The sequence below is a fragment of the Entelurus aequoreus genome, linkage group LG13 (assembly GCF_033978785.1).
Source record: "Entelurus aequoreus isolate RoL-2023_Sb linkage group LG13, RoL_Eaeq_v1.1, whole genome shotgun sequence".
Lineage (NCBI taxonomy): Eukaryota > Metazoa > Chordata > Actinopteri > Syngnathiformes > Syngnathidae > Entelurus > Entelurus aequoreus.
In genome coordinates, this window is record NC_084743.1 from 21,832,802 (window position 1) to 21,859,054 (window position 26,253).

The following is a 26,253-nucleotide window of genomic DNA, read 5'->3' on the forward strand; positions in this document are numbered from 1 at the left end:
TGTAATTGTATTGAGTTTGTGGATCCCAGGAAGACTAGTGGGTTGTTGTGGCAACCAGCTAATGGGGATCCTTAATAAAAATCAAAAATCAAATCCCTAGTTATCAGCATGAATCAGTTTACCATTCAGTAAACTGAACATGTTGGGTTCAGTCACAGGCATTGGGTAAGGCGGAATATGAAAATATTTGCTGAATACAGTAGTTCAGATGTGCATTTGTTACAAAGGTTCATGGGAATAAATACAGTAATATATAAGGTTCGAAGCTCATACATTTTAGAAATTCAGTATGGCTTGAATATACTATTCAAATACACACTATAGGTGTGATGTACTTGTACAGAAAATTGTCAGCCTATTTTGCTACTAAACACGTGTGTGCCCAAAACTATGTGGGCAAAAAAATGATACTTTTATTTTTAGTCTAAATCATGAAAAGAGCAATCGCAAGAATAAAAGCATGAACAGAGCATGAAATGAACAATGTCAATGTCGCCAGAACGACTAACTGGCAATGACAGGCTTAAATAATATCAGTGATTACAAACAGGTGCGCGTCCGGAACACAAGAGGCAGGTGAAACTAATGAGTCGCCATGGTGACTAAAACAAACACGGGTGCACAAAAACAGGAACTATGCAGTCTTAAATGAACAGAAAATAACAAAAAACATGATCCAGACCAGAGATCATGACAACATACTGTACCTCCTCAAATTTGTAGGCAATCATAGCAAAAGCCTTGAAGATGGTGTCTGTTGGTCCAGTGATGGTGACAATCCTCTCTGGGCAGTTGCCCTCTGAAATATTGATTCGTGCTCCACTCTGAAAAAATAGAACACACAGTTCTGTACTTTTTGACCATGACATCTTCTGAGCTCATGTGAGACTATTGAAGCATTTAAGTCCCATCATAAAACTAATTTGTATACGCTAGCCTTTAATTAGACCCCCCTTTTAGACCAGTTGATCTGCCGTCTCTTTTCTGCTCTACCCCCCTCTCCTGGGGTGCCTACATCTGCGGTCCCCTCCAAGGTTTGTCATTGTATCCAATTGGGTTAAGTTTTTTCTTGCCCTGATGTGGGATCTGAGCCGAGGATGTCGTTGTGGCTTGTGCAGCCCTTTGAGACACTCGTGATTAAGGGCTATATAAATACACTTTGATTGATTGATTGACGATATTGGATCACATGAGTGATATTGTTCACACTAATTAATAGGGCTGTGAATCTTTGAGCACCACACGATTCGATTCGATTCTTGGAGGTAATGATTCACTTATGAATCGATTCTCGGTTCAAAATCAGTATTTTTTAATAAGAATGGATGCACGTTCTATGATTAACTACATTCCTCCATAAAATGGATTAATAAACTCTGATCAATTTCTATATTACTTTTAATAAAACGCTTTCCGAAAATTTAATGAAGTGAAATAAAAATAGGGCAACAAGAGAAATAAGTACACTCTTGGCATTCTCTCAATGAGCTTCAAGAGGTAGTCACCTGAAATGGTTTTCACTTCACAGGTGTGCTTGAAGCTCATCGAGAGAATCCAAGCGTGTGCAAAGCAGTAATCGGAGCAAAGGCTGGCTATTTTGAAGAAACTAGAATACAAAACATGTTGTCAGTTATTTCACCTTCTTTTGTTAATATGTACATAACTCCACATTGTTTCATTCATAGTTGTGATGCCTTCAGTGACAATCTACAATGTAAATAGTCATGAAAATAGAGAAAACTCATTGAATGGGGAGAAGGTGTGTCCAAACTTTTGGCCTGTACTGTATACATATTTATATATATATATTTTTTTTTTAAATCGTTTTTTAAATTGTTTTAATCATTTAAGAATCGTTACAAATAAGAATCGCGATTAATCTGAAAACCTATTTTTGTTTTGACACCCCTACTAATTAAACTAATTCAGGGGTGAAATGTGGATTTTTTTTTGAAGGGGCTGGGTCACAAATATAGTACAGTAGAGTAGAGAGGGTGGTTTTAAGGATTTGATGCATGGTTTTTGTTTTGTCCCCATTTTTATTTGTGTAAAACAATTTTAAAACTTTTACTTTTTAATATTTGTAGTTCAAAATACAAAAACAATGAAGGAAACAACAATGGGCAATTTGCAACTTTAATGATTTTCTGACTCAACAAGCATCGAACCTAGTTTTCCTGCTTAACATGCGCACTGTCACCACTAGACCCCTAGAGTTTGCTGTGATAAATACTGGTGCTATAAATATATATGTGATAGCTGTGTCTGGTAATGTTTCTTTATTACATTTCATATAAACACTGTGTCATTTATTAGTTGACCTTTTACAAGCTATTTTGTTGCTCAATGGTTTCTCTATACAGTATTATGCTTTAAACTACATAAGCATTGTTCAAAAAAGTTTATGATCTCACTCACCAGTTTAGCACCACAGTGACCGTTTATAAAACATTTCTATCACAAATATCACCCTCCTGTGAATGATCACGGTTCGTTTTTATCTCGCATCTGACGGTCAATCATTGTCAAGTTGGCAAAAAGGCAGCCTGCAGAATACCAATCAGTGATCTTGTGGGCGGTCTAACAAGATAAGGTTCAGTCTAAATAGCAGTTTTCTACCTGGTACAAGTGTTTGACTTGTCTCCATTCAATAGTGTAGTGTTGTCCCGATACCAATATTTTTGGTACCGTACCGGTACTTTTCGATACTTTTCGAAATAAAGGGGACCTTAAAAAAATTGCATTATTGGCTTTATTTTAACAAAAAAATGTACAGTACATTAAACATATGTTTCTTATTGCAAGTTTGTACTTAAATAAAATAGTGAACATACAAGACAACTTGTCTTTTAGTAGTAAGTAAACAAAAAAAAGACTCCTAATTTATGCAGTAACATATTGTGTCATTTTCCATTCTATTATTTTGTCAAAATTATTAAGGACGAGCATCACCTAAAACTAATGTAAAGTAGCCAAACAAAAAAGGAATAAGTGCTTATTACATTTTAACAGAAGTGTAGATAGAACATGTTAAAACAGAAAGTAAGCAGATATTAACAGTCAATGAACAAGTAGATCAATAATCCATTTTCTACCGTTTGTCCCTCATAATGTTGACGACATAATAGAATGACACCTTATGTTACAGCAGCCATATTATGAGCCTTTGTTTGCTTACTACTATAAGAGAAGTTGTCTGGTATGTTTGCTATATGATTTTATGATTGCAATAAGAAACATATGTTTAATGTTTTTGTTCAAATAAAACTATTAATTAAATTTTTTTGTGGTTACCTTTATTTTGAAAAGTATCGAAATACGTTTTGGTGCTGGTACCAAAATATTGGTATCGAGGCAACCCGAGTCCGAACAATATCTTCAAATGGATCAAATTAGTACATTGTTTGACCTATTTACTTAATCCATTCCATAATTTAATTCTACATACTGATACGCTAAATGTCTTAAGTGTTGTGCGTGCATACCGATATTTTAATGTGATGAAGGGCTGTATAAATACACTGATTAATTTATTGATAACTTATACTATGAATGCTGATGAAACATACCTCTTCTCGCATCTTTTTCACCGTCTCCCCTTTCTGGTGGGAAAAAAAAGAAACACTTACACTTTGCAGTGAAGAAAAAGTGTTTGTGTGAGTGATGTCAACTAAAATAACATACCTTTCCAATTATACTCCCCACTTCCTACGAAACAAACAAACAAACAAACAACAAAGGTGTTTACTCCAAAACTCCACTGTATAATTTATTATGAGGGCATTCATCACTGAGCGAGGTCAGACGAGTCCGACTGGGAAAGGGGTCGCACAGGGATCTCCTTCTGCATGTCATCACTCTTCATGAGGCGGTGGCACAGTGGGGAGGGTGCAGCTCTGGCTGTGTGTCAACACACAAGTCCTTTCCTCCGTGACTAAGGGTGACTGTACATCCGTTGTGTATTTGAATTTCCAGGCCACTGTGTTCCCGAAGTAGACATTAATATTCATGCACTTTTCACACAGCTACCCTTTAAACATCAAAGTATTTACCCTTGGTTTTGCTTTTTCCTCAAAAAGACAAGGGTCTAGGTGGTTCTAGACTTACACTCTTCTGTATTAACTCTTAGATGCACAGCTGGGGATTGTTGTTCTTTAACATTTTTCAAACTAAAAGTTTCTAATATATTCGTAGTCCAGGTATTCCTCATAAAACATGAGGTCATTTGAGTTTTCAGCAAGTGGGGTCAAAAATGACCCCAATTAGTTCCTATGAAATCTTCTAAGAACCTTTAATTCTTAGCAATTCTGACTGTTCTATATACACATCTGATGTCATCTCTCACATCTGATGCAACTTTGACCGTCAATACTGTCCCACTTACACATCTGATGTCATCTCTCACATCTGATGCAACTTGACTGTCAATACTGTCCCGTTTACACATCTGATGTCATCTCTCACATCTGATGCAACTTTGACTGTCAATACTGTCCCATTTACACATCTGATGTCATCGCTCACATCTGATGCAACTTTGACCGTCAATACTGTCCCACTTACACATCTGATGTCATCTCTCACATCTGATGCAACTTTGACTGTCAATACTGTCCCGTTTACACATCTGATGTCATCTCTCACATCTGATGCAACTTTGACTGTCAATACTGTCCCACATACACATCTGATGTCATCTCTCACATCTGATGCAATTTTAACTGTCAATACTGTCCCATTTACACATCTGATGCAACTTTTACTGTCAATACTGTCCCATTTACACATCTGATGTCATCTCTCACATCTGATGCAACTTTGACTGTCAATACTGTCCCACTTGCACATCCGATGTCATCTCTCACATTTGATGCAACATTCACTGTCAATACTGTCCCACTTGCACATCTGATGTCATCTCTCACATCTGATGCAATCTCTCAAATCTGATGCAACTTTAACCGTCAATACTGTCCTACTTGCACATCTGATGTCATATCTTACATCTGATGCAACTTTGACTGTCAAAACTGTCCCACTTGCACATCTGATGTCATCTCTCACATCTGATGCAACTTTAACTGTCAATACGGTCCCACTTACACATCTGATGTCATCTCTCACATATGATGCAACTTTGACTGTCAATACTGTCCCACTTAGACATCTGATGTCATCTCTCACATGTGATGAAACTTTAACTGTCAATACTGTCCCACTTACACATCTGATGTCATCGCTCACATCTGATGCAACTTTGACTGTCAATACTGTCCCACATACACATCTGATGTCATCTCTCACATCTGATGCAACTTTAACTGTCAATACTGTCCCATTTACACATCTGATGCAACTTTGACTGTCAATACTGTCCCATTTACACATCTGATGTCATCTCTCACATCTGATGCAACTTTGACTGTCAATACTGTCCCACTTGCACATCTGATGTCATCTCTCACATTTGATGCAACATTCACTGTCAATACTGTCTCACTTGCACATCTGATGTCATCTCTCACATCTGATGCAACTTTGAGTGTCAATACTGTCCCACTTGCTCATCTGATGTCCTCTCTCACATATGATGCAATCTCTCACATCTGATGCAACTTTAACCGTCAATACTGTCCTACTTGCACATCTGATGTCATATCTTACATCTGATGCAACTTTAACTGTCAATACTGTCCCACTTGCACATCTGATGTCATCTCTCACATCTGATGCAATGTTAACCGTTAATACTGTCCTACTTGCACATCTGATGTCATCTCTTACATCTGATGCAACTTTAACTGTCAACACTGTCCCACTTGCACATCTGATGTCATCTCTCACATTTGATGCAACTTTGACTGTCAATACTGTCTCATTTACACATCTGATGTCATCTCTCACATCTGATGCAACTTTAACTGTCAATACTGTCCCACTTGCACATCTGATGTCATCTCTCACATCTGATGCACTGTTAACTGTCAATACTGTCCCACTTGCACATCTGATGTCATCTCTCACATCTGATGCAACTTTGAGTGTCAATAATGTCCCACTTACACATCTGATGTCATCTCTCACATCTGATGCAACTTTGACTCTCAATACTGTCCCAATTGCACATCTGATGTCATCTCTCACATCTGATGCACTGTTAACTGTCAATACTGTCCCACTTGCACATCTGATGTCATCTCTCACATCTGATGCAACTTTGAGTGTCAATAATGTCCCACTTGCACATCTGATATCATCTCTCACATCTGATGCAACTTTGACTCTCAATACTGTCCCACTTGCACATCTGATGTCATCTCTCACATTTGATGCAACATTCACTGTCAATACTGTCCCACTTGCACATCTGATGTCATCTCTCACGTCTGATGCAATTTTGATCTTCAATACTGTCCCATTTACACATCTGATGTCATCTCTCACATCTGATGCAATGTTAACCGTCAATACTGTCCCACTTGCACATCTGATGTCATCTCTCACATCTGATGCACTGTTAACTGTCAATACTGTCCCACTTGCACATCTGATGTCATCTCTCACATCTGATGCAACTTTGAGTGTCAATAATGTCCCACTTACACATCTGATGTCATCTCTCACATCTGATGCAACTTTGACTCTCAATACTGTCCCACTTGCACATCTGATGTCATCTCTCACATCTGATGCACTGTTAACTGTCAATACTGTCCCACTTGCACATCTGATGTCATCTCTCACATCTGATGCAACTTTGAGTGTCAATAATGTCCCACTTGCACATCTGATGTCATCTCTCACATCTGATGCAACTTTGACTCTCAATACTGTCCCACTTGCACATCTGATGTCATCTCTCACATTTGATGCAACATTCACTGTCAATACTATCCCACTTGCACATCTGATGTCATCTCTCACATTTGATGCAACATTCACTGTCAATACTGTCCCACTTGCACATCTGATGTCATCTCTCACGTCTGATGCAATTTTGATCTTCAATACTGTCCCATTTACACATCTGATGTCATATCTCACATACGATGCAACTTTAACTGTCAATACTGTCCCACTTAAACATCTGATGTCATCTCTTGCTTCTGATACAACTTTGACTGTCAATACTGTCCCACTTACACATCTGATGTCATCTCACACATCTGATGCAACTTTGACTTTCAATGCTGTCCCACTTAGACATCTGATGTCATCTCTCATATGTGATGCAACTTTAATCATCAATACTGTCCCACTTGCATATCTGATGTCCTCTGTCACATCTGATGCAACTTTTGACAGTCAATACTGTCCCACTTGCATATCTGATGTCATCTCTCACATCTGATGCAACTTTTGACTGTCAATACTGTCCCACTTGCATATCTGATGTCATCTCTCACATCTGATGCAACTTTGACTGTCAATACTGTCCCACTTGCACATCTGATGTCATCTCTCACATCTGATGCAACTTTAACTGTCAATACTGTCCCACTTGCACATCTGATGTCATCTCTCACATCTGATGCAACTGGCCATCAAACTGGCAGGAGAAAAAACGTGACTAGTTGTGTTTGGTGGCCATGTTGGCAGGAAAGTCATGTGACTAGTTGTGTTGAGGGGCCATGTTGACAAGGAAGTCAAGTGACAAATTGTGTTTGATGGCTGTGTTGTCAGGAGACGCAGAAGATAAAATGAATGATCCATGTTAGCTTCCAACGTTCAGAGTTCACTACACATTTGACTCACACAAATATTGAAAGATACAACACAAAACGTATACATTACACATAACCCACCTATATGATGCACCTGCCATGGTTTTTACATATGTAGAGTCAGCCAAAAGAATATAAAAAGTTCTACATTTTACATTGTTTGGAATGACCTCATTAGCTTTCTGTCGTCCTACAGTCTTTAGTGAATCAGATGTATTGCCCTTTCCTGGGTGGTGAGACTGCCGACATCAGATGTGTAAGTGGGACATTATTGACAGTCAAAGTTGCATCAGATGTGAGAGATGACATCAGATGTGTAAGTGGGACAGTATTGACAATCAAAGTTGCATCAGATGTGAGAGATGACATCAGATGTGTAAGTGGGACATTATTGACAGTCAAAGTTGCATCAAAGTTGCATTGAGGTCATTTTCGGTATTGGTAGGTTGTGCATACAAGGGGTAACAATTTTTTTATTGGTATTATTTCAATATTTACTTAAATTTGTCCCCTTTGATTCTCCATTAATGAGCACCATTATTATGGACTACAAGAAGAGGGAACACAATGTTAAGACACAAAGGGTATAAGCAGTTAGAAATCATTTAGGCCACATTCCAAGTGGATTTGTTGGTCCAGCGACTGGCAACATAATTAAACTTGCAATGGAGGACAAATGTGGGACATGTCGAGCTATGAGGTCATTCAAATAATGACCAGAGCAGCTGTGCAACAGAGTGGAGAATATTTGGGGCACTTCCAAGGAGTGAACGATGGCACATATCAACAGGGCTAGTGCCATGCCAATGTCTCTTTTTACATTTTAGGACCGTTGAGATTTTCAGAAGTGTGCATGCTGCCTTGTGGTTGCTTTGGTTCTTTTTGAGTATCACAGTTTTAGCCTAAATGTTTGTGTGGTGGTTCTTCTCCTTTGCAGCCTTTGCCTGGGTTTAGTCAGAGATAAAACACGTTCATGGCCTTGATGGATTCTTGGAGCCCATTGGAGATGTCTCCAAACACCAACCTTCTCTGTGATTTGGACAAAGACTGCTGTGATGTTGGAAGATCACCCATTTAAAGGCCTACTGAAACCAACTACTACCGACCACGCAGTCTGATAGTTTATATATCAATGATGAAATCTTAACATTGCAACACATGCCAATACGGCCGGGTTAACTTATAAAGTGCAATTTTTAAATTTCCCGGCAAACTTCTGGCTGAAAACGTTTCGATATAATGACGTTTGCGCGTGACGTCAATGGTTGAACCGGAAGTATTGGTACACCATTGTATCCCAATACAAACAGCTCTGTTTTCATCGCAAAATTCTACAGTATTCTGGACATCTGTGTTGGTGAATCTTTTGTATTTTGTTTAATGAACAATGGAGACTGCAGAGAAGAAAGCTGTAGGTGGGATCGGTGTATTAGCGGCCGGCTGCAGCAACACAACTAGGAGGACTTTGAGTCGGATAGCAGACGCGCTATCCGACGCTAGCCGCCGACCGCATCGATGATCGGGTGAAGTCCTTCGTCGCGCCATCGATCGCTGGAACGCAGGTGAGCATGGGTGTTGATGAGCAGATGAGGGCTGGCGTAGGTGGAGCGCTAATGTTTTTAATCATAGCTCTGACGAGGTCCCGTAGCTAAGTTAGCTTCAATGGCGTCGTTAGCAACAGCATTGCTAGGCTTCGCCAGGCGGTACAGCATTAACCGTGTGGTTACAGGTCCAGAGTTTGGTAGTATTGTTTATCTTCTATCTATCCTTCCAGTCAGGGGCTTATTTCTTTTGTTTCTATCTGCATTTAAGCACGATGCTATCACGTTAGTTCCGTAGCTAAAGTGTTTCGCCGATGTATTGTCGTGGAGATAAAAGTCACTGTGAATGTCCATTTCGCGTTCTCGACTCTCATTTTCAAGAGGATATAGTATCCGAGGTGGTTTAAAATACAAATCTGTGATCCACAATAGAAAAAGGAGAAAGTGTGGAATCCAATGAGCCCTTGTACCTAAGTTACGGTCAGAGCGAAAAAAGATACGTCCTGCACTGCACTCTAGTCCTTCACTCTCACGTTCCTCATCCACAAATCTTTCATCCTTGCTCAAATAGATGGGGTAATCGTCGCTTTCTCGGTCCGAATCGCTCTCGCTGCTGGTGTAAACAATGGGGAAATGTGAGGAGCCCTTCAACCTGCGACGTCACGCTACTTCCGGTACAGGCAAGGCTTTTTTTTTTATCAGCGACCAAAAGTTGCGAACTTAATCGTCGATGTTCTCTACTAAATCCTTTCAGCAAAAATATGGCAATATCGCGAAATGATCAGGTATGACACATAGAACGGATCTGCTATCCCCGTTTAAATAAGAACATTTAATTTCAGTAGGCCTTTAGTGTTGCCAATCAACCTATCCCCAGGTGCATGTCTTTGGAGCAAATATATTATACACATACACATATTTACACTATCTGTAAAGTATCGGCCCACATTTCATGTTTTGTTTGCCAGCTCAACAGTGTATGTAGTAATAACAAGCATGAAGGGTTGCGTCTCACTCGATGGACAGCCAAGGACGTTTTTTTCCAGTTGATTTTGGGTAAGCACGCTATTTATCTCGGCATAGCTTGGCTCTAAGCTGGACATTTACAGTGGCAAGTCACGCCGACCTCACTCTCTCGGCTTCCGTCTACTTCAACGTTGCACGCTCTTCTTCGTGCTTGCTAACTATAACCAGCAGTTCATCATCCGTACATTCAGCTTCAAAAAGATAAGGTTGTGAATCCTCATTTGTTCAAAAATAGTCTCTTCTTTGTCCATTACCAAGTCTGCCATGATTACAACCCAGAAGCCCTTTGTTTCTGGAAGTAGGAACACACATTTGTTGCCGGAAGTCAGAAGTGCTTTACTATGGAAACTGAAATAAATGCGCTGAGGAAAGAAGTTCCGGTTTTGCTTAAAATAATCCAAAATACAATAAATATTGTACACATTACATATTGTTATGAATGTGTCTGTTACTACTAATTATATATATATACTAGAGATGCGCGGTTTGCGGACACAACCGCGGAGTCCGCGGATAAACCGCGGGTCACATGAAGAAAAAAATAGATTTTAAATAGATTCGGGCGGGTGGCGGTTGAACCAATTCCTGCCTGTCGTTGACAATGGAGATTGTCTGATATTTTGTCATGGCTGCAGATCAATCAATAAAGGTTCATCTTTGTCGCAAAATTGTTCACTGTTTCACTGTGCACCCCGCCCTCGTCCCTATTTGAGCATTATAACGTTAACAAGTTAATATTCATTGAAATAAATTCAGAACATTTTTTTTACCTAACGAAAATATAGGCCTAGTCTTTCTAAAACATTTTTTTAACTTCAAAAGCATCGTTCTGCTTGCTGCAACTGTGCACACAAAGTGTGAGGAACGCACTCCTGATCTGAGGGCATTGGCAACAATAGTCAACACTTTCTTAATGGAAATGACAATAACATTATAAAAATGATAAATAATATTATCACGCATTAATATCTCTTAGCCACTAATGCGTGGCCAAGAGATATTAATGCGTGGCACGCATTGAATGTCTCTGCTGCATTGGATCAGTCTCCTTTCTTTAACAGGCAAAAGCTTTCTAACCTCACTAATGCCTTGCATCGTCTATATTAGATATATAACAACGGGCGGGTAGCGGGCGGGTGTGGTTTTGATAAAATGTTGGTTCGGGTGGATGGCGGGTGGATGACGACTTTTGTGATGCGGTTGCGGATTAAATAATTGCCTATCCGCACATCTTTAATATATACGCATCCAGGAACCAGAGGTTCCAGGAACCAAAAGTTCCTGAACGTTGCCAGATCATTGTCTTCTCTGCAGTTTGCTGCAATGATTTGTGATACTCCAACATCTTTAACCTTATCTGATTTCCTGTGTTTTCTTGCACGTTGATCAACCTACCTCTGCCACCACGCTGATCTAACAACTACAGCTACATAGTTCATCCTAATGCCCCAAATGTAAAACCAACTTGGTTACATTTCTTGAGAAATAGAAGTATTAAAAGTTCTATTTGACCAGAACAAAACAAACTATTGTATCATGTGACACAGACAGGGGGCTGTTTATTATTAAGAACTCAGCCTGTCCACATGTTTAGTCCTTGGGCTGGATACCAAACATTGTAAATTGGTCCCAGTGGTTCACTAACATCGGATATGAGAGCTTGCTGCAATAAGAGTGAAAACTCATTTGTAACCTTTGGGCCAAAGTACCATACGGTTCCAGCAGAAAGCAGATATTACTGATAGGACGGTAGGGATGGTATAGATCTCTGTTTGGACATTTCTGTGTGGAGTTTGCATGTTTTCTCGTGCGTGCATGGGTACTACGGCATCCACCCACATTCCTAAATCTATGTTAGGTTAATTGAAGACTCTAAATTGTCTGTACGTATGAATGGTTGTTTCTTCCCTGCGATTGGCGGGAGACCAGTCTACACACTAAAACATGTTGGGTTAAAAAATAACCTAATTTTAACCCAACTGCTGGTTCAGAAAAGGACGTACCCCTTATTTGAGTTATTTTAAGTCAACATTTTGGGTTAATTTTTTCAACCCAACTTTTGCGTTGAAATATTTCACCTAAAAGTTGAGTTATGATAACTTAATGTTTGGTTATTCCCAACCAAACTATTGGTTTAAATTATTTAACCCAAAAGTTGAGTTATGCTAATTCAATGTTGGTTGATTCATAACCCAACTATTGGGTTGAATTTATTTAACACAAAAACTGAGATACGCTCACTACAATGTTGGGTTATTCCCAACCCAACTATTGGGTTGTGCAATTTAGTGCTCCTTCACACAATAGTTGGTTAAAAATTATTCATTTTACTGCTGGTTTGTCCTACTACTTCCCAACTACTGATCAAAATTATTTTTATTCCATTAAAATATACTCAAAAGCAAGATAAGAGTGACATTTTTTTTTTACAAGAATTGCCATGTATGATCATAGTTGTCACGGCGGGGTCGCATTAAACTGCATGCATCATTCTCCCAGGATGCAGACAGGACTCCGGAGGCAAGGTGCAGGTAAGGAAATTATTTATTGTCCATAAATCATGCGGGATACAAACAAAAGAGCACCAGCGTGCCGATAGCACGGGAAGCTAACGGAATAGCCAACAAGAAAAGTTTAGCATGTAAACAGGCAAACAAAAAGGCGAAACTTAGCTCAGGAATCAAATTAGTAGTCGTCGTAACTGTTGTGTGGAAGCAAATAAGAAAGCCAGAGTGAGTGTGCCGAAAAGCAGGGAATAAGTAGCTCTCTGATTAGTGCCCAGGAGCAGGTGAACGTCCCGAACACCAATCAGAGGCAGGTGAAAACAATCTGCAGTCATGGCAACTAAAACACAAACCCAGGGGTGCTCAAAACAGGAACTGAGGGAGTCAAAAACTAAACAAACATGATCCGGGCAGCGGGTCATGACAATAGTACAGCATGCTCAAATACTTTCATGTACATATTAATGAGATTAATCCTTAATACAATTCCTCACAAGAAAAAAGTAACTTTTTAATAATAAAAAAAGCCTTTTACCCAAAAATGCGTTACTAATTGAAAAACAACCCTTATAATAACTAATATTATTTCAAGCCAAGATGACAGAGAAACAACACCAGCAATGCAACTTAATTATTACAAACTGTATAAACAAGAAGGGAAAAAAACCCTTTGTGATACATTGTGGCCTGGTCTGTTCTCCCTACAAGTGCGTGGATTTTCTCCAAGTACTCCATCTTCCTGCCACCGTCCAAAAAGTTAGGCCAATTGGCGACTCAACATTGTGAATCTAAGTGTGAATGTTCTGCAATCAAATGGCGACCAATCCAGGTCTTATTGAGGACAAGTGGTATGGCAAATGAATGCAATACAGAAATAGATGCACAATTAAGACATCTAAACCCTGAACATAGTATTGGTCATTAAAGAAAGGATTATGCACAGTGTTTGCTTACTTTTCCATGCATAAGGAGACGGATGGTAAGGGTGACATTGAGGCCACCCTCCGACTGGGCTTTGGTACACTCCATGCCAGGAGGAGGTATGACCGAATGATGCTGCTGGAATCCTCAAAGGAAGAAGGAATAGGATGGTACTCCTGCCAGCCAGGCACCTGCCAAACACACATTGTAACAGACACATATGCATAATGATACTTAACACATCTCTAGTCATCACTGTGATTGAAGAACAATGCACTTAAAATCAGTTAAAACAGAACTCTACAATGCCTGAAAAAAATTAATACAATCACTAGACTTGGAGGATGTTCATTCAGTTGTTTTATTTTGTAGAAAAGAAGCAGATAACCAAATTATAGTCGTTTCAAATAGCAACCTTCTGGCTTTAAGAAACACTAAAAGAAATCAAGAAAATATATTGTGGTAGTAACAGTCACTATGTTCCCATAGGGTTAGGGTTAGGGTTAGGGGAACTATTTCTCAAATAGTTCGGTTTTGTGTATTTTCACACCTACAGTCGTGGTCAAAAGTTTACATACACTTCTAAAGAACATAACGTCATGGCTGTCTTGAGTTTCCAATAATTTCTACAACTCTTATTTTTTTGTGACAGAGTGATTGGAGCACATTCTTGTTGGTCACAAAAAACATTCAATGAAATTTGGTTCTTTTATGAATTTATTATGGGTCTACTGAAAATGTGACCAAATCTGCTGGGCCAAAAGTATACATACAGCAATGTTGATTTTTGGTTACATGTCCCTTGGCAAGTTTCACTGCAATAAGGCGCTTTAGGTAGCCATCCACAAGCTTCTGGCAAGCTTCTGGTTGAATTGTTGACCACTCTTCTTGTCAAAATTGGTGCAGTTCAGCTAAATGTGTTGGTTTTCTGACATGGACTTGTTTCTTCAGCATTGTCCACATGTTTAAGTCAGAACTTTGGGAAGGCCATTCTAAAACCTTAATCCTAACCTGTTTTAGCCATTCTTTTACCACTTTTGACCTGTTTTGGGGTCATTGTCCTGTTGGAACACCCAACTGCGCCCAAGACCCAACCTCTGGGCTGATGATTTTAGGTTGTCCTGAAGAATTTGGAGGTAATCCTCCTTTTTCATTGTCCCATTTACTCTCTCTGTAAAGCACCAGTTCCGTTGGCAGCAAAACAGGCCCAGAGCATAATACTACCACCCCCATGCTTGACGGTAGGGATGGTGTTCCTGGGATTAAAGGCCTCACATTTTCTCCTCCAAATATATTGCTGGGTATTGTGGCCAAACAGCTCAATTTTTGTTTCATCGGACATCACATAGACAAAGATAAGACCTTCTGGGGGAAAGTTCTGTGGTCAGATGAAACAAAAATTTAACTGTTGACTGTTGTTATGGTTGACCTATAACGTCACCCTAGCCATTTGCGGATAAGTGATGTCCGCTGTAATATTGGCACAGATTACAAATATGACACCTCTAATGGCTATGCTGATGTTAAATACCAGATAGTATCAAGAAATGATCTTAGACTGCGATACGAACATGACGCTACTACCCACAAAAAAGCGAAATAGAAGTCACAAAAGTGCCACCCCTTGTCGCACAGTTCCAAAGGGTCCCGAACCAAAAGGCAAAAAAATAAATACAAATAAACACATGAAAACAAGAGGGAAACACCAGGAACACAAAAGGATGACCCAAGAGCACAGGGGCCGTACTTATCAAGCTTCTTAGAATTACTCCTAAGAAGTCTGCTAAGAGTTGACTTAAGAGTAAATAAATTCTTCGCTGAAAACTCCTAACCACTTAAGACACCTCTGAAGGTCTCTTAAATATCGTGGAGAGTAGGAGTGATTCTTATACTTAAGAACGTTGATAAAAAGCTTTTATTCTTAAGTTTGAGAGTAGGACTAAATTTGATAAGTACGGCCCCAGGGGCCGTACTTATCAAGCTTCTTAGAATTACTCCTAAGAAGTCTGCTAAGAGTTGACTTAAGAGTAAATAAATTCTTCGCTGAAAGCTGCACTTAAAAGTTAGTTATCAAGCGTCTTACTCACACTTTCAGAGAAGTGTAGGACTGAATCTTAAGTGTCACACTCAGAGCTGAATTACGACATTACAATGTGCCGTAAACGGAATTTTAGGTGACGTCATTTCTGTGTCCATAGAAATGACCAATCACGGAAGGGAATCCGTTGTCTAAGAATAAAGAAATATCTTGGAAATATTTAAGTGGACAATGGGAGTGTATATTTTGACAATAAACTACGAAATAATACAAAACAAACTAGTCCCCGCCGGCACTCACGCTACCGCTCCCTCTCTTCTATCGCCCACACACTCACTGACGTCACTCACCTCACGGCCACACACATACGCTACTGTCATAACATTTTCTTTCCAATTCATTAATTAGGCAACTAATTTGAAACTGGTGTGGGTGGCTCTATATATACTAGCCCACTGCAGACACATGCAGAAATCAACAAGGAATCGAAAAGTATTAAATCTGTGACAAAAATAATATCCGCTCTGTCTAAACGATACCGTTTGATCAGCTGCTCGTCATCAAAAAAAAAAAAACATTGTTCCGTTCCCTGAACGTTCGCGCACGTCTCTCTCGCCTCAGTGCCATCCCCTGCTGGCAACTCCTAACCACTTAAGACACCTCTGAAGGTCTCCTAAATATCGTGGAGAGTAGGAGTGATTCTTAGACTTAAGAACGTTGATAAAAAGCTTTTATTCTTAAGTTTGAGAGTAGGACTAAATTTCGCAAAATCTCAGGACTTAAGTGTAAAATGGCACTCTAAGAAGCTTGATAAGTACGGCCCCAGATCTCCTGCCAACAGCAGCCACTATAGTGGCGCCATCTTGGAAAAATGTTTATATTGTATGTAATTCAATGTGAAAGCCATTAAGTGGTGTGTCACATGCTAGTTAGTATCGGTTAACAGGCACTTCCATTAATTTTACCTGACAACTCTTCATGCATCCTTCATAAATATACCCTCTTACACACAAACCTAAGAGAACACATTGATTAATAAGGGCTACTAATTGGGTTGTGGCTCTAATTTATTTATTACAATTAGATTACATATCTGGGTATACATTCCAATTTGAAAGTAACAAGTCAATTAATGGGGCTCAGCAAATATTGGCTGTGATTTTTCATCCCTAAAGAGGTTGTCCTGCTGTTATTTCACCTGAGCGTGATTGACGCTTCTATCTATTCTCGTGTTACCCATGATAATTATTCTTTGAATACTGCATGCTTCAGAATATTTTGTGCAAAGATGATGTTTAAGTAGATTTTGCACATGGAAGGACTGCATTTTTGTCTTCCGTAATTCCAACTCACTAGTGAACACTATGTAATTATAAAGTGATACAAAAGAAGTGTCTTATCACCTGCAAGCTGCATTGGAATAGCATCCTCCCTCCGCAGTGGACCTTCTACCGTTTCAAAATGGTCCCTAAACGACCACTCATTTTAATTTATGAGGGAAAATTGTTACTGCGGCAGAGAATATGCTCATGTGCTGAGAATCACACTGTCGGCTTTCAGCAATTTGCGAGTAGCTACTGTGAGCACACCGCATGCCCTCATTTGGCCCGAAACCAAACTGTAAACCTGTCATCTGCACTCACTAAGGGCCACCGTTCTCCCATGTGCTTAAGTGAAAATAGCCGTGCCATTGCGCGGATTCTGGCTGTGCAGGATTGTCCCATCTGTCTTAAGTCTGTCACGGCGCGCCTTCATCCAAGATGTGCATTTTGGGGGAAGCAACAGTTAAATGTGAGTGTTCCCAGTCAAATCTGCAAATTCTCCCAACGACTTAAGTACTTTGGTTTTTACGCCCCTCTAAGGCTGGAATAAGTCCAGCGCCCCTTGGAAGGTGAAACATTGCACTTGAAGTTTAAATAGACCCCCCTTTTAGACCAGTTGATCTGCCGTCACTTTTCTGCTCTGCCCCCCCTCTCCTGAGTGGAGAGGTTATTAGGTGACCACTAAAGATGTCCGACTGCCGATATTATCGGCCGATAAATGCTTTAAAATGTAATATCGGAAATTATCTGTATCGGTTTCAAGATTATCGGTATCGGTTTAAAAGAGTAACATTTATGACTTTTTTAAACACCGCTGTACGGAGTGGTACACGGACGTAGGGAAAAGTACAGAGTGCCAATAAACCTTAGAGGCACTGCCTTTGCATGCCGGCCCAATCACATAATATCTACAGCTTTTCACACACACAAGTGAATGCAAAGCATACTTGGTCAACAGCCATACAGGTCACTATACTGGCCGTATAAACAACTTTAACACTGTCACAAATATGCGCCACACTGTGAACCCACACCAAACAAGAATGACAAACACATTTCGGAAGAACATCCGCACCGTAACACAACATAAACACAACAGAACAAATACCCAGAAGCCCTTGCAGCACTAACTCTTCCGGGACGCTACGATATACACCCCCCGCTACCTCCTGTGTTAATTCCACGACTGTACATATCTGTATCGGTTGATATCGGAATCGGTAATTAAGAGTTGGACAATATCGGAATATCGGCAAAAAAGCCATTATCGGACATCTTTAGTGACCACAGATGACATGCTAGCTGTTCAAAGTCGGGACCCGGGGTGGACCACTCAAGATGATCCCCGGCTGGCCCCACAATGGACTGGACTCTCACACTATTAACTAGATACATTCGACGTCCATTGCACCGGTCGCCCACGAGAGAGGGTTCCCCTCCAAGAGTTTTTTCTTGCCCAGATGTGGGATCTGAGCCGAGGATGTCTTTGTGGCTTGTGCAGCCCTTTGAGACACTTGTGATTAAGGGCTATATAAAAAAAACTTTGATTGATTGATTGACTGATTGAAGTTTGGATGCATATACCACACATAATAAAATGATAAAATAAACATCCAGAACATTTCTCAAATCTACTCTGATCGCTTCAATTGAAACACCTAGAAACATCCATTGAGATGAAGATTAAAAGGACCATCATGCCACTCTGTATTATAAAAAATTTTAAAAAATTAAAATTGCCTAGTGTGTGAATGTGAGTGTGAATGTTGTCTGTCTATCTGTGTTGGCCCTGCGATGAGGTGGCGACTTGTCCAGGGTGTAGCCCGCCTTCCGCCCGATTGCAGCTGAGATAGGCTCCAGCGCCCCCCGCGACCCCGAAGGGAATAAGCGGTAGAAAATGGATGGATGGATGGAAAATTGACAATCCTTGTTTTAATGCGACCACAGCGAAAGGCGATCGCACGTCTGCCAGGTTTGAACATCTTGGTACTAACAGACACGTTTAACAATTTCATCTGGAACGTGATCAATGAGACACATTTAATGTAGCGTCTATTGATTTTTTTTTTTACAGTTAATATCAAATTGTCACGCTTCCCCTTGCAGGCACGTACACACACACAAACACACACACAGCTGTCTAACCCCCTCTGACACGTTATTGATTAACAAAAACTTGTACAAAACAAAGTTTCATAAACAAATTACCATTCACATCCAGCCATGAAGAAGAAGCTGTTGTAGCGTGCATATACACACTACATCACCATGGCGACACACTGCTTGGATTGAGCCATTCACAAGTGTTATAAAACTCTATGTTCCAGGATTTTTCACGCAACCTAGGGAAAACGGCGCCACTGCAAAGAAACAGCCTTCATCAACTTTTCATACCTATTGGTATTGTTTTGTGTATTTGGGATCTGCATAAGTCCCAAAAATGTGAAATCAAACCATACAGCAATGGTTCTTAACCTTGTTGGAGGTACCGAACCCCACCAGTTTCATATGCGCATTCACCGAACCCTTCTTTAGTGAAAAATTAAATGTTGTTTTTTTTCAAATTCAAGACAAAGTTATATGTTTTTGGTAACACTTTAGTATGGGGAACATATTCTAAGTAAAAAAGACTTAATTTAGAGTTATTTGGACACTAGGGGAACATGTTCTAAGTAATACAGACTTAATTTAGAGTTATTTGGTTAGGGTTAGAGGGTTAGGGTTATAATAAGGCCATGCCGAAAGAGGCATTAATAAGTACTTAATAATGACTAGTTAAGAGCCAATATGTTACTAATTTGCATGTTAATAAGCAACTAATTAATGGTGAATATGTTCCCCATACTAAAGTGTTACCATGTTTTTTTTACTGGTGCACAAAATGAACCGTGCATGAACATCACCTTGTTCAAACAACAAAACCAACACAGTGCATAAACTCACAACAAATTACACACCTGCAAACCAGTCCTGTTGCTGTATCCTTAATACGCCGATAGGGAGAAGTTTGTATTTACACGATGAGTCGGGTATGTTTTGACCTCCGCCGAACCCCTGAGCCCGACTCACCGAAACCCTAGGATTCGATCGAACCCAGGTTAAGAACCAGTGCCATAGAGGCATTGCGAAGATATTTATAAAACATTTTTGCCATCCTTTATACCGGGGGTTAGCAACCTGCGGCTCTAGAGCCACATGCGGCTCTTTAGCAGCACCCTGGTGGCTCCATGGAGCTTTTGCAAAAATGTATGAAAATGGAAAAAAGATGGGGGTCAAAGTGTATTTTTTAATTTGGTTTCTGTAGGAGAACAAACACGACACAAACATTCCTAATTGTTAGACAGCCCACTGTTTAATATGTGTGTGTTTATGCTTCACTTATGAGAGTATTTGGCGAGCGCCGTTTTGTCCTACTAATTTCAGCGGCCCTTGAACTCACCGTTGTGCGGACTGTGACTCAACAGTTTGCTTATAACTTTCTCCAACACTGCCACAGAAAGATGTGTTTTATGCCACTCCTTCTTTGTCTGGTTTTGTCCACCAAACGTTTTCTACTGTGTGTGAATGCACAAAGGTGAGCTTTGTTGATGTTATTGACTTGTGTGGATAATAAATAAAGGGGACCACAAAAAATGTTGGCTTAATTTTAACAAAAAAAGCTTACAATACATTAAACATATGGTTCTTATTGCACTCAAAGAACAATTTTAGAATATCAAAACAAAAAATAAAAGGCATTGAACACATTGGGCTTTTCTTGTTGCACTCAAAGAACAATTTACAATTGTATATATTACATATAGCCTGCCATAATCTAGGATTAGGTTAGAATAGTTTGACTTTTTAATAAATGCGTCATGATTATGGTTGCCACTTTTGGTCCGTGCTTTAAAACAAATAAAATCATTAGAAGATACTAAAATCAATAGTATAGCTAAAAGTACACAGAGAGAACATGTAGTAGGTAATACACACATTTGTTAAAGATAAAACACAAATTGTAGGAATTTGTAACAAAATTCAGTCATTTCAATTGCATTAGTGTGCGCTACGTGGGCAGTTTGGACTCCGCTGATATTTGGCATCAAGCCAAGCAGCTGTGTGCATGTTTACGTATTTGTATGTGCACAGCAGGGGAGCTGGTTAACTACATTACCTTTAAATTTATTGTGCAGGAAATTGAAAACAATGTTTGTCATCTACATTAAATCAAAACTTAGCAGGTTTAAGTTGCTCTGTCTAACTATCCTGAATGTATAGTTATGTTTATTGTTTACAATATATTGTTAAAGAGTATTTTTTGGGCTTAGGGCACAACAAGACTAAAATAAATAATTTAAACCAGCAGCACAAAAGTAACAAGCTGAAACATTCAACGCAATGCTGGGCACAGCAAATGCCTACTATCAATCAGCGGTTTTTAGAAAGTCTTATTATCGCGCTTATAAAACAGTAGGCCTACAGTAAAATAAGTTCCCAATAAACCTAATCGGTCTACTGAAAATACTGTAAATGCAGTGACTTGCCAAAAAATGAGTAATTGTGAAATTCGATACTTTTCTATATCTGTGCTTTTTGCCGATGTTTGCATTTGTCGCTTAATACTTTGGTCAGGCCAGTAGCAAAATATGAAAATAATACATTGTGCACACATTTAGGACTTAGTGCAGGGGTGTCAAACTCATTTTAGCTCAGGGGCCGCACGCCGTACTATTAAAATCATGGCATTAAAACTAAAAAATTAAGACAACTTCAGATTGTTTTCTCTGTCTTACTTTGGCCAAAAATAGAACAAACACATTCTGAAAATGTCAGTACGTGGACTGTGAGGGTTTTGTTTTCCCGAAATGCAAGTAAAGCTGGATCGGACATGGCGTGAGGGTAAGGACATCTTTATTTTAACACTAACAAAAGGAATAAACAAAAAGCGCGCACAAGGGCGGAAGTACAAACTTGGCTAGTGGAAACAAATCTAGCACAAAGGCAAAAACTATGAACATGAAACTAAAATCACTAACTGTGGCATTAATAACAAAAACTTACTTGACAGAGCAGGAATCTATGGCATGGAACACGTGATCAATGGCGTAACTGGGGTAGTATGGATAATGTCACCAGGACGATCAACAGAAAAAGATAGGCTTAAATAACAGTGACATGATTAGTGACAGGTGCGCGAGTGCAAAACGTGAGGCAGGTGCGTGACATGAGGATAGGTGATAACTAATTGGTTGTCATGGAGACAAAACAAACAAGAGTGCACACAGGGTCCAAAAACCAAACCGAACATAATCAAAACAAAACATGATCACACAGACATGACAGAAAATATTACAATAAAAACATTTGAAAAAAACTACCGGCAGCAGTAAAGTTTAGATCCATGAAGGACAGAAGAAAGTGAATGAATGTTTATAACTGAATAAATTTACATATGCATAAAAATGTGTTTTCTTTTGTATTATTTTTTTTAATGAGTTAAGTATTGTTTATGACAACCTTTTATATATAGAATATAGAATGTGAGATATAACAGAATAATGCATACATTTATCATATGTTTTCAAAACGGTTACAAAAATGTGGGGCTCCAAAAATTTACTGTGGGACCCCTTTTTATGACTTGATGGGGTCCCCGGGACCCCAATTTGAAAATTCCTAGCACCAACACTGATGGAGTTATGGTGCATGCAAAACAGCAGCAGGCGGTTCAAATACTAATCAAATATCATCCGGGGGGCCATAGGTCCGGTGGCCATGGATAAAGTGCTGGCTGTCCAGAGTCGGGACCCGGGGTGGACCGCTCGCCTGTGCATCGATTGGGGACATCTCTGCGCTGCTGACCCGTCTCCGCTCGGGATGGTCTCCGGCTGGCCCCACTATGGACTGGACTCTCACTATTATGTTAGATCCACTGTGGACTGAACTTTCACAATATTATGCTAGACCCACTCGACGTCCATTGCATCCGGTCTCCCCTAGAGGGTGGGGGATCTGCGGTCCTCTCCAAGGTTTCTCATAGTCATTCACATTGACATCCCACTGGGTTGTGAGTTTTTCCTTGCCCTTATGTGGGCTCTGAGCCGAGGATGTCGTTGTGGCTTGTGCAGCCCTTTGAGACACTTGTGATTTAGGGATATATAAATAAACATTGATTGATTGAGATAATTCATTGACTTTGACACCCTTGGTTTAGTGGTTATACAGCATTTATGTCATTAGACCAAAGGCTGCGCGATAAAAAAAACAAAAACATGCACAACCTGATAGCATAGTTTTTGTGACTCAAATATTCCAGGCAAAAAGGATTTTTGCTGAGTAGAATGTTTGTTATTTAAACCAAGACAAGAAGAGACATAGCAAAAAGTCACTTCAGGCATGCCATTGCCTTGCCTTCGAAACCAAAAGTCTGATTAAACGTTGGAAAATCCTCCGACACGTACCAAGGCCACTGACAAAGTGCCATTAGGGCATCGGATGAAACTGCTTTCGTTACTCACCAGATTTGCTGCGGGTGATGTTTTCCCAGGTCATAAAGGACAGCAGAGTGAGGCGGATATGAAGCAACAGCGACGGTCTCTCACTTACAAATAGATCGCTTCATCAGATTTTAGAGTTCTTTGCCAGGCCATGCTGCAGTCTGTAAGATTAAAGCATAAAGAAGAAAACTTGTAATCACGATAGGGAAGCTCCTAATTGGGTGGTTGATGAAAAGCATTCGCACCATACTATACAGTTGTATAGTCACACACGCACTTAATGGCAGTAGATGCAGAGACCAGAGACACAGCGGGGGGTATATTATGTAGCGTCCCGGAAGAGTTAGTGCTGCAAAGGGTTCTGGGTATTTGTTATGTTGTGTTTATGTTGTGTTACGGTGCGGATGTTCTCCTGAAATGTGTTTGTCATTCTTGTTTGGTGTGGATTCACAGTGTGGCGTATATTTGTAACAGTGTTAAAGTTGTTTATACGGACACCCTCAGTGTAACCTGTATTGCTGTTGATCAAGTACGCGTTGCATTCAGGTGTGTGTGCGTACAGAAGCCGCACATATCTTGTGACTGGGCCGGCACGTTGTTAGAATGGATGAAAAGCGGACGTGACGACAGCTTGTAGAGGACGTTAAATGCAGTGCCTTTAAGGCACGCCCCCAAGACTGTGGTCCGGGTGGACTACGAGATATAATGACTGATGAACACCTTGGTTGGATAATGAAGGTTGCCCCAGCTCAAAGCCTGAGCCCCGACATTAATGAACTAGCATCCAAGAAAAGATGGCAGGTATCTGGCTTGGGCACATCAGATTAGATCAGTGTGTCGGGACAACACTACTAAATAGTTTAATAACTTGGTTCAGAGAATTATTGTCTTTAGGTGATGGATGAGCAAACTATGAAACCAGAGGAAACTACAATACTGTTCCTGTAAAAAGTATGATAAAACATGGTCAAAATGCCTCAGTCAACATTGAAGTGCAACAGTTTTCCCAGAAAGAACAAACGTTGGTTAGTCATCCTACACATGGCATCCCAATTAGCTTCGAGTTTAGTTTTGCAACAATTAATGGTGTCTTCCTGAAGTCAATTACTACAAATTGTAGTAATTGACTTTAGGAAGACAATATGTAATTCATGCAGACTGGACGCTGGCCGAGAGTTGGTGGGCGGCCGAGAGTGGAGTCGGATCTCTTGGTTGCTTTGTTGGGTCTGCTCCTGTCTCTGGGCATGCTCTCCCCCACCTCAGCAGACGATGGCGTGGAACACCGCAGAGGCCACCACAGTGTATATGTTTTTTAATTTTGTATTTATTTATTATTCTTTTAAAAATTGTTTCTAGCTGTTTGTAGAAATGGCTGGTTGCATCAGCTCTGCTCTTTTAATGTCCTTCTTGTCCTTTGTGTTCTTTGATGTTTCCCTCTTACACACATGCTTATGTGTGCTATGGCTATGAGGTTTTTATTTCCTTGGCCTCAGTCTGGACCCCCTTTCCAGGGGCCCAGGCTTAGACTGAGAACCCATCATTTATGCACTCCACATTCAAAACATGATGGTGGTAAGCTACATTTGTAGCCACAACTGCCCTGGGGTAGACTGACGGAAACATTCACTCACATTCGTACACCAGTGTGAGCGACACTCGGAACAAGGGGGTGAAGTGTCTTACCCAAAGACACCACGGCAGTGACTAGTAAGGCAGAAGCTGGATTCGTAAGAGGACCCCTCAAGTTTCTGGACGGCCGCTCTATCATCTGAGCACCACCACCCCATAATTGCAGCCAATAATTGAGCCGTGACTGATCTCGTCTTCAATCACCTTTGTTACTTAGGGTGTGATGATACGTTCATCTTACAAGACGAGATGATACACAAAATTGGGTTCATGAGACGAGATGAGATTGTAATATTAATTTTAAGCAGGGGAACCGTGTAGCGCGGTAGAGTGGGGACAATTTAAATTGCCCCTGACTGGCAGGCGTTGGAGGCGGCGGCTGATCGCAGTGGCGTCTTGCTGACGGAGGAGGCAATTTGGAGCGTACATGAGTTAAAGTTTAGACTGCATGGTACTCGTATGAAACGTCTCCCCCGCCGATTGACCTCCTGGTTTTACTTGGTAGGCCAATTCCAGAAATAAGAGACATGATTTTCAAATACTAGAATTGGGTGCATACTTTTCTCCAATAACATTGGGGTAAAATAACGCAGATTCAAATAAATCCATACAGTAACCTTTACCTTAGAATACTCGTAAAAATCTACTTTTAATTACAGATGAACTGACTGCATCCATGCAGCTCACTGGATGGACCAATACTCAGAACAATGAGGAATGCCAAGGAACTCAGTGATTATCTAAGATAAGTACTTACTGGAAAAGTAACAAAACCAAGAATAAAATGAAAGAATAAAAAAATTCTCAAACAGATGTTCAAAGTGCATCATCTCTGCGATGTTCCACGCCATCCTCTGCTGGGGTGGGGGGAGCATGCCCAGAGACAGGAGCAGACCCGACAAAGCAACCAAGAAAATCGACTCCACCCTCGGCCGCCCACTAACTCTCGACCAGGGTCCAGTCTGTGTTCGCCCAGGACCCTGGTGCGAGGAGCGCCGAGGCTGGCTCGTTTACTAGCACTCGATTTTTAGTGTGCACAAAGCACTTGATGTGTGAATCCAATCCCACA

At 40.2% G+C, this 26,253-nt stretch overlaps 1 protein-coding gene across 4 annotated transcripts in view; it reads right to left on the reverse strand.

The window, feature by feature from the left end:
• The window catches only part of LOC133663248 (poly(rC)-binding protein 3), a 102,732-nt gene that overhangs the window by 33,786 nt on the left and 42,693 nt on the right, over positions 1–26,253 (reverse strand). For all 4 annotated transcript variants that reach the window (XM_062067586.1, XM_062067585.1, XM_062067583.1 and 1 more), the window contains exons 2-6: positions 23,577–23,716; positions 13,750–13,907; positions 3,685–3,708; positions 3,570–3,602; positions 708–824 (exon numbers count right to left, since the gene is read on the reverse strand). In XM_062067586.1, coding sequence (XP_061923570.1) covers positions 708–824; positions 3,570–3,602; positions 3,685–3,708; positions 13,750–13,824 — 249 coding nt within the window. In that variant the 5' untranslated portion in view covers positions 13,825–13,907; positions 23,577–23,716. The remainder of the gene's footprint in view (positions 1–707; positions 825–3,569; positions 3,603–3,684; positions 3,709–13,749; positions 13,908–23,576; positions 23,717–26,253) is intronic.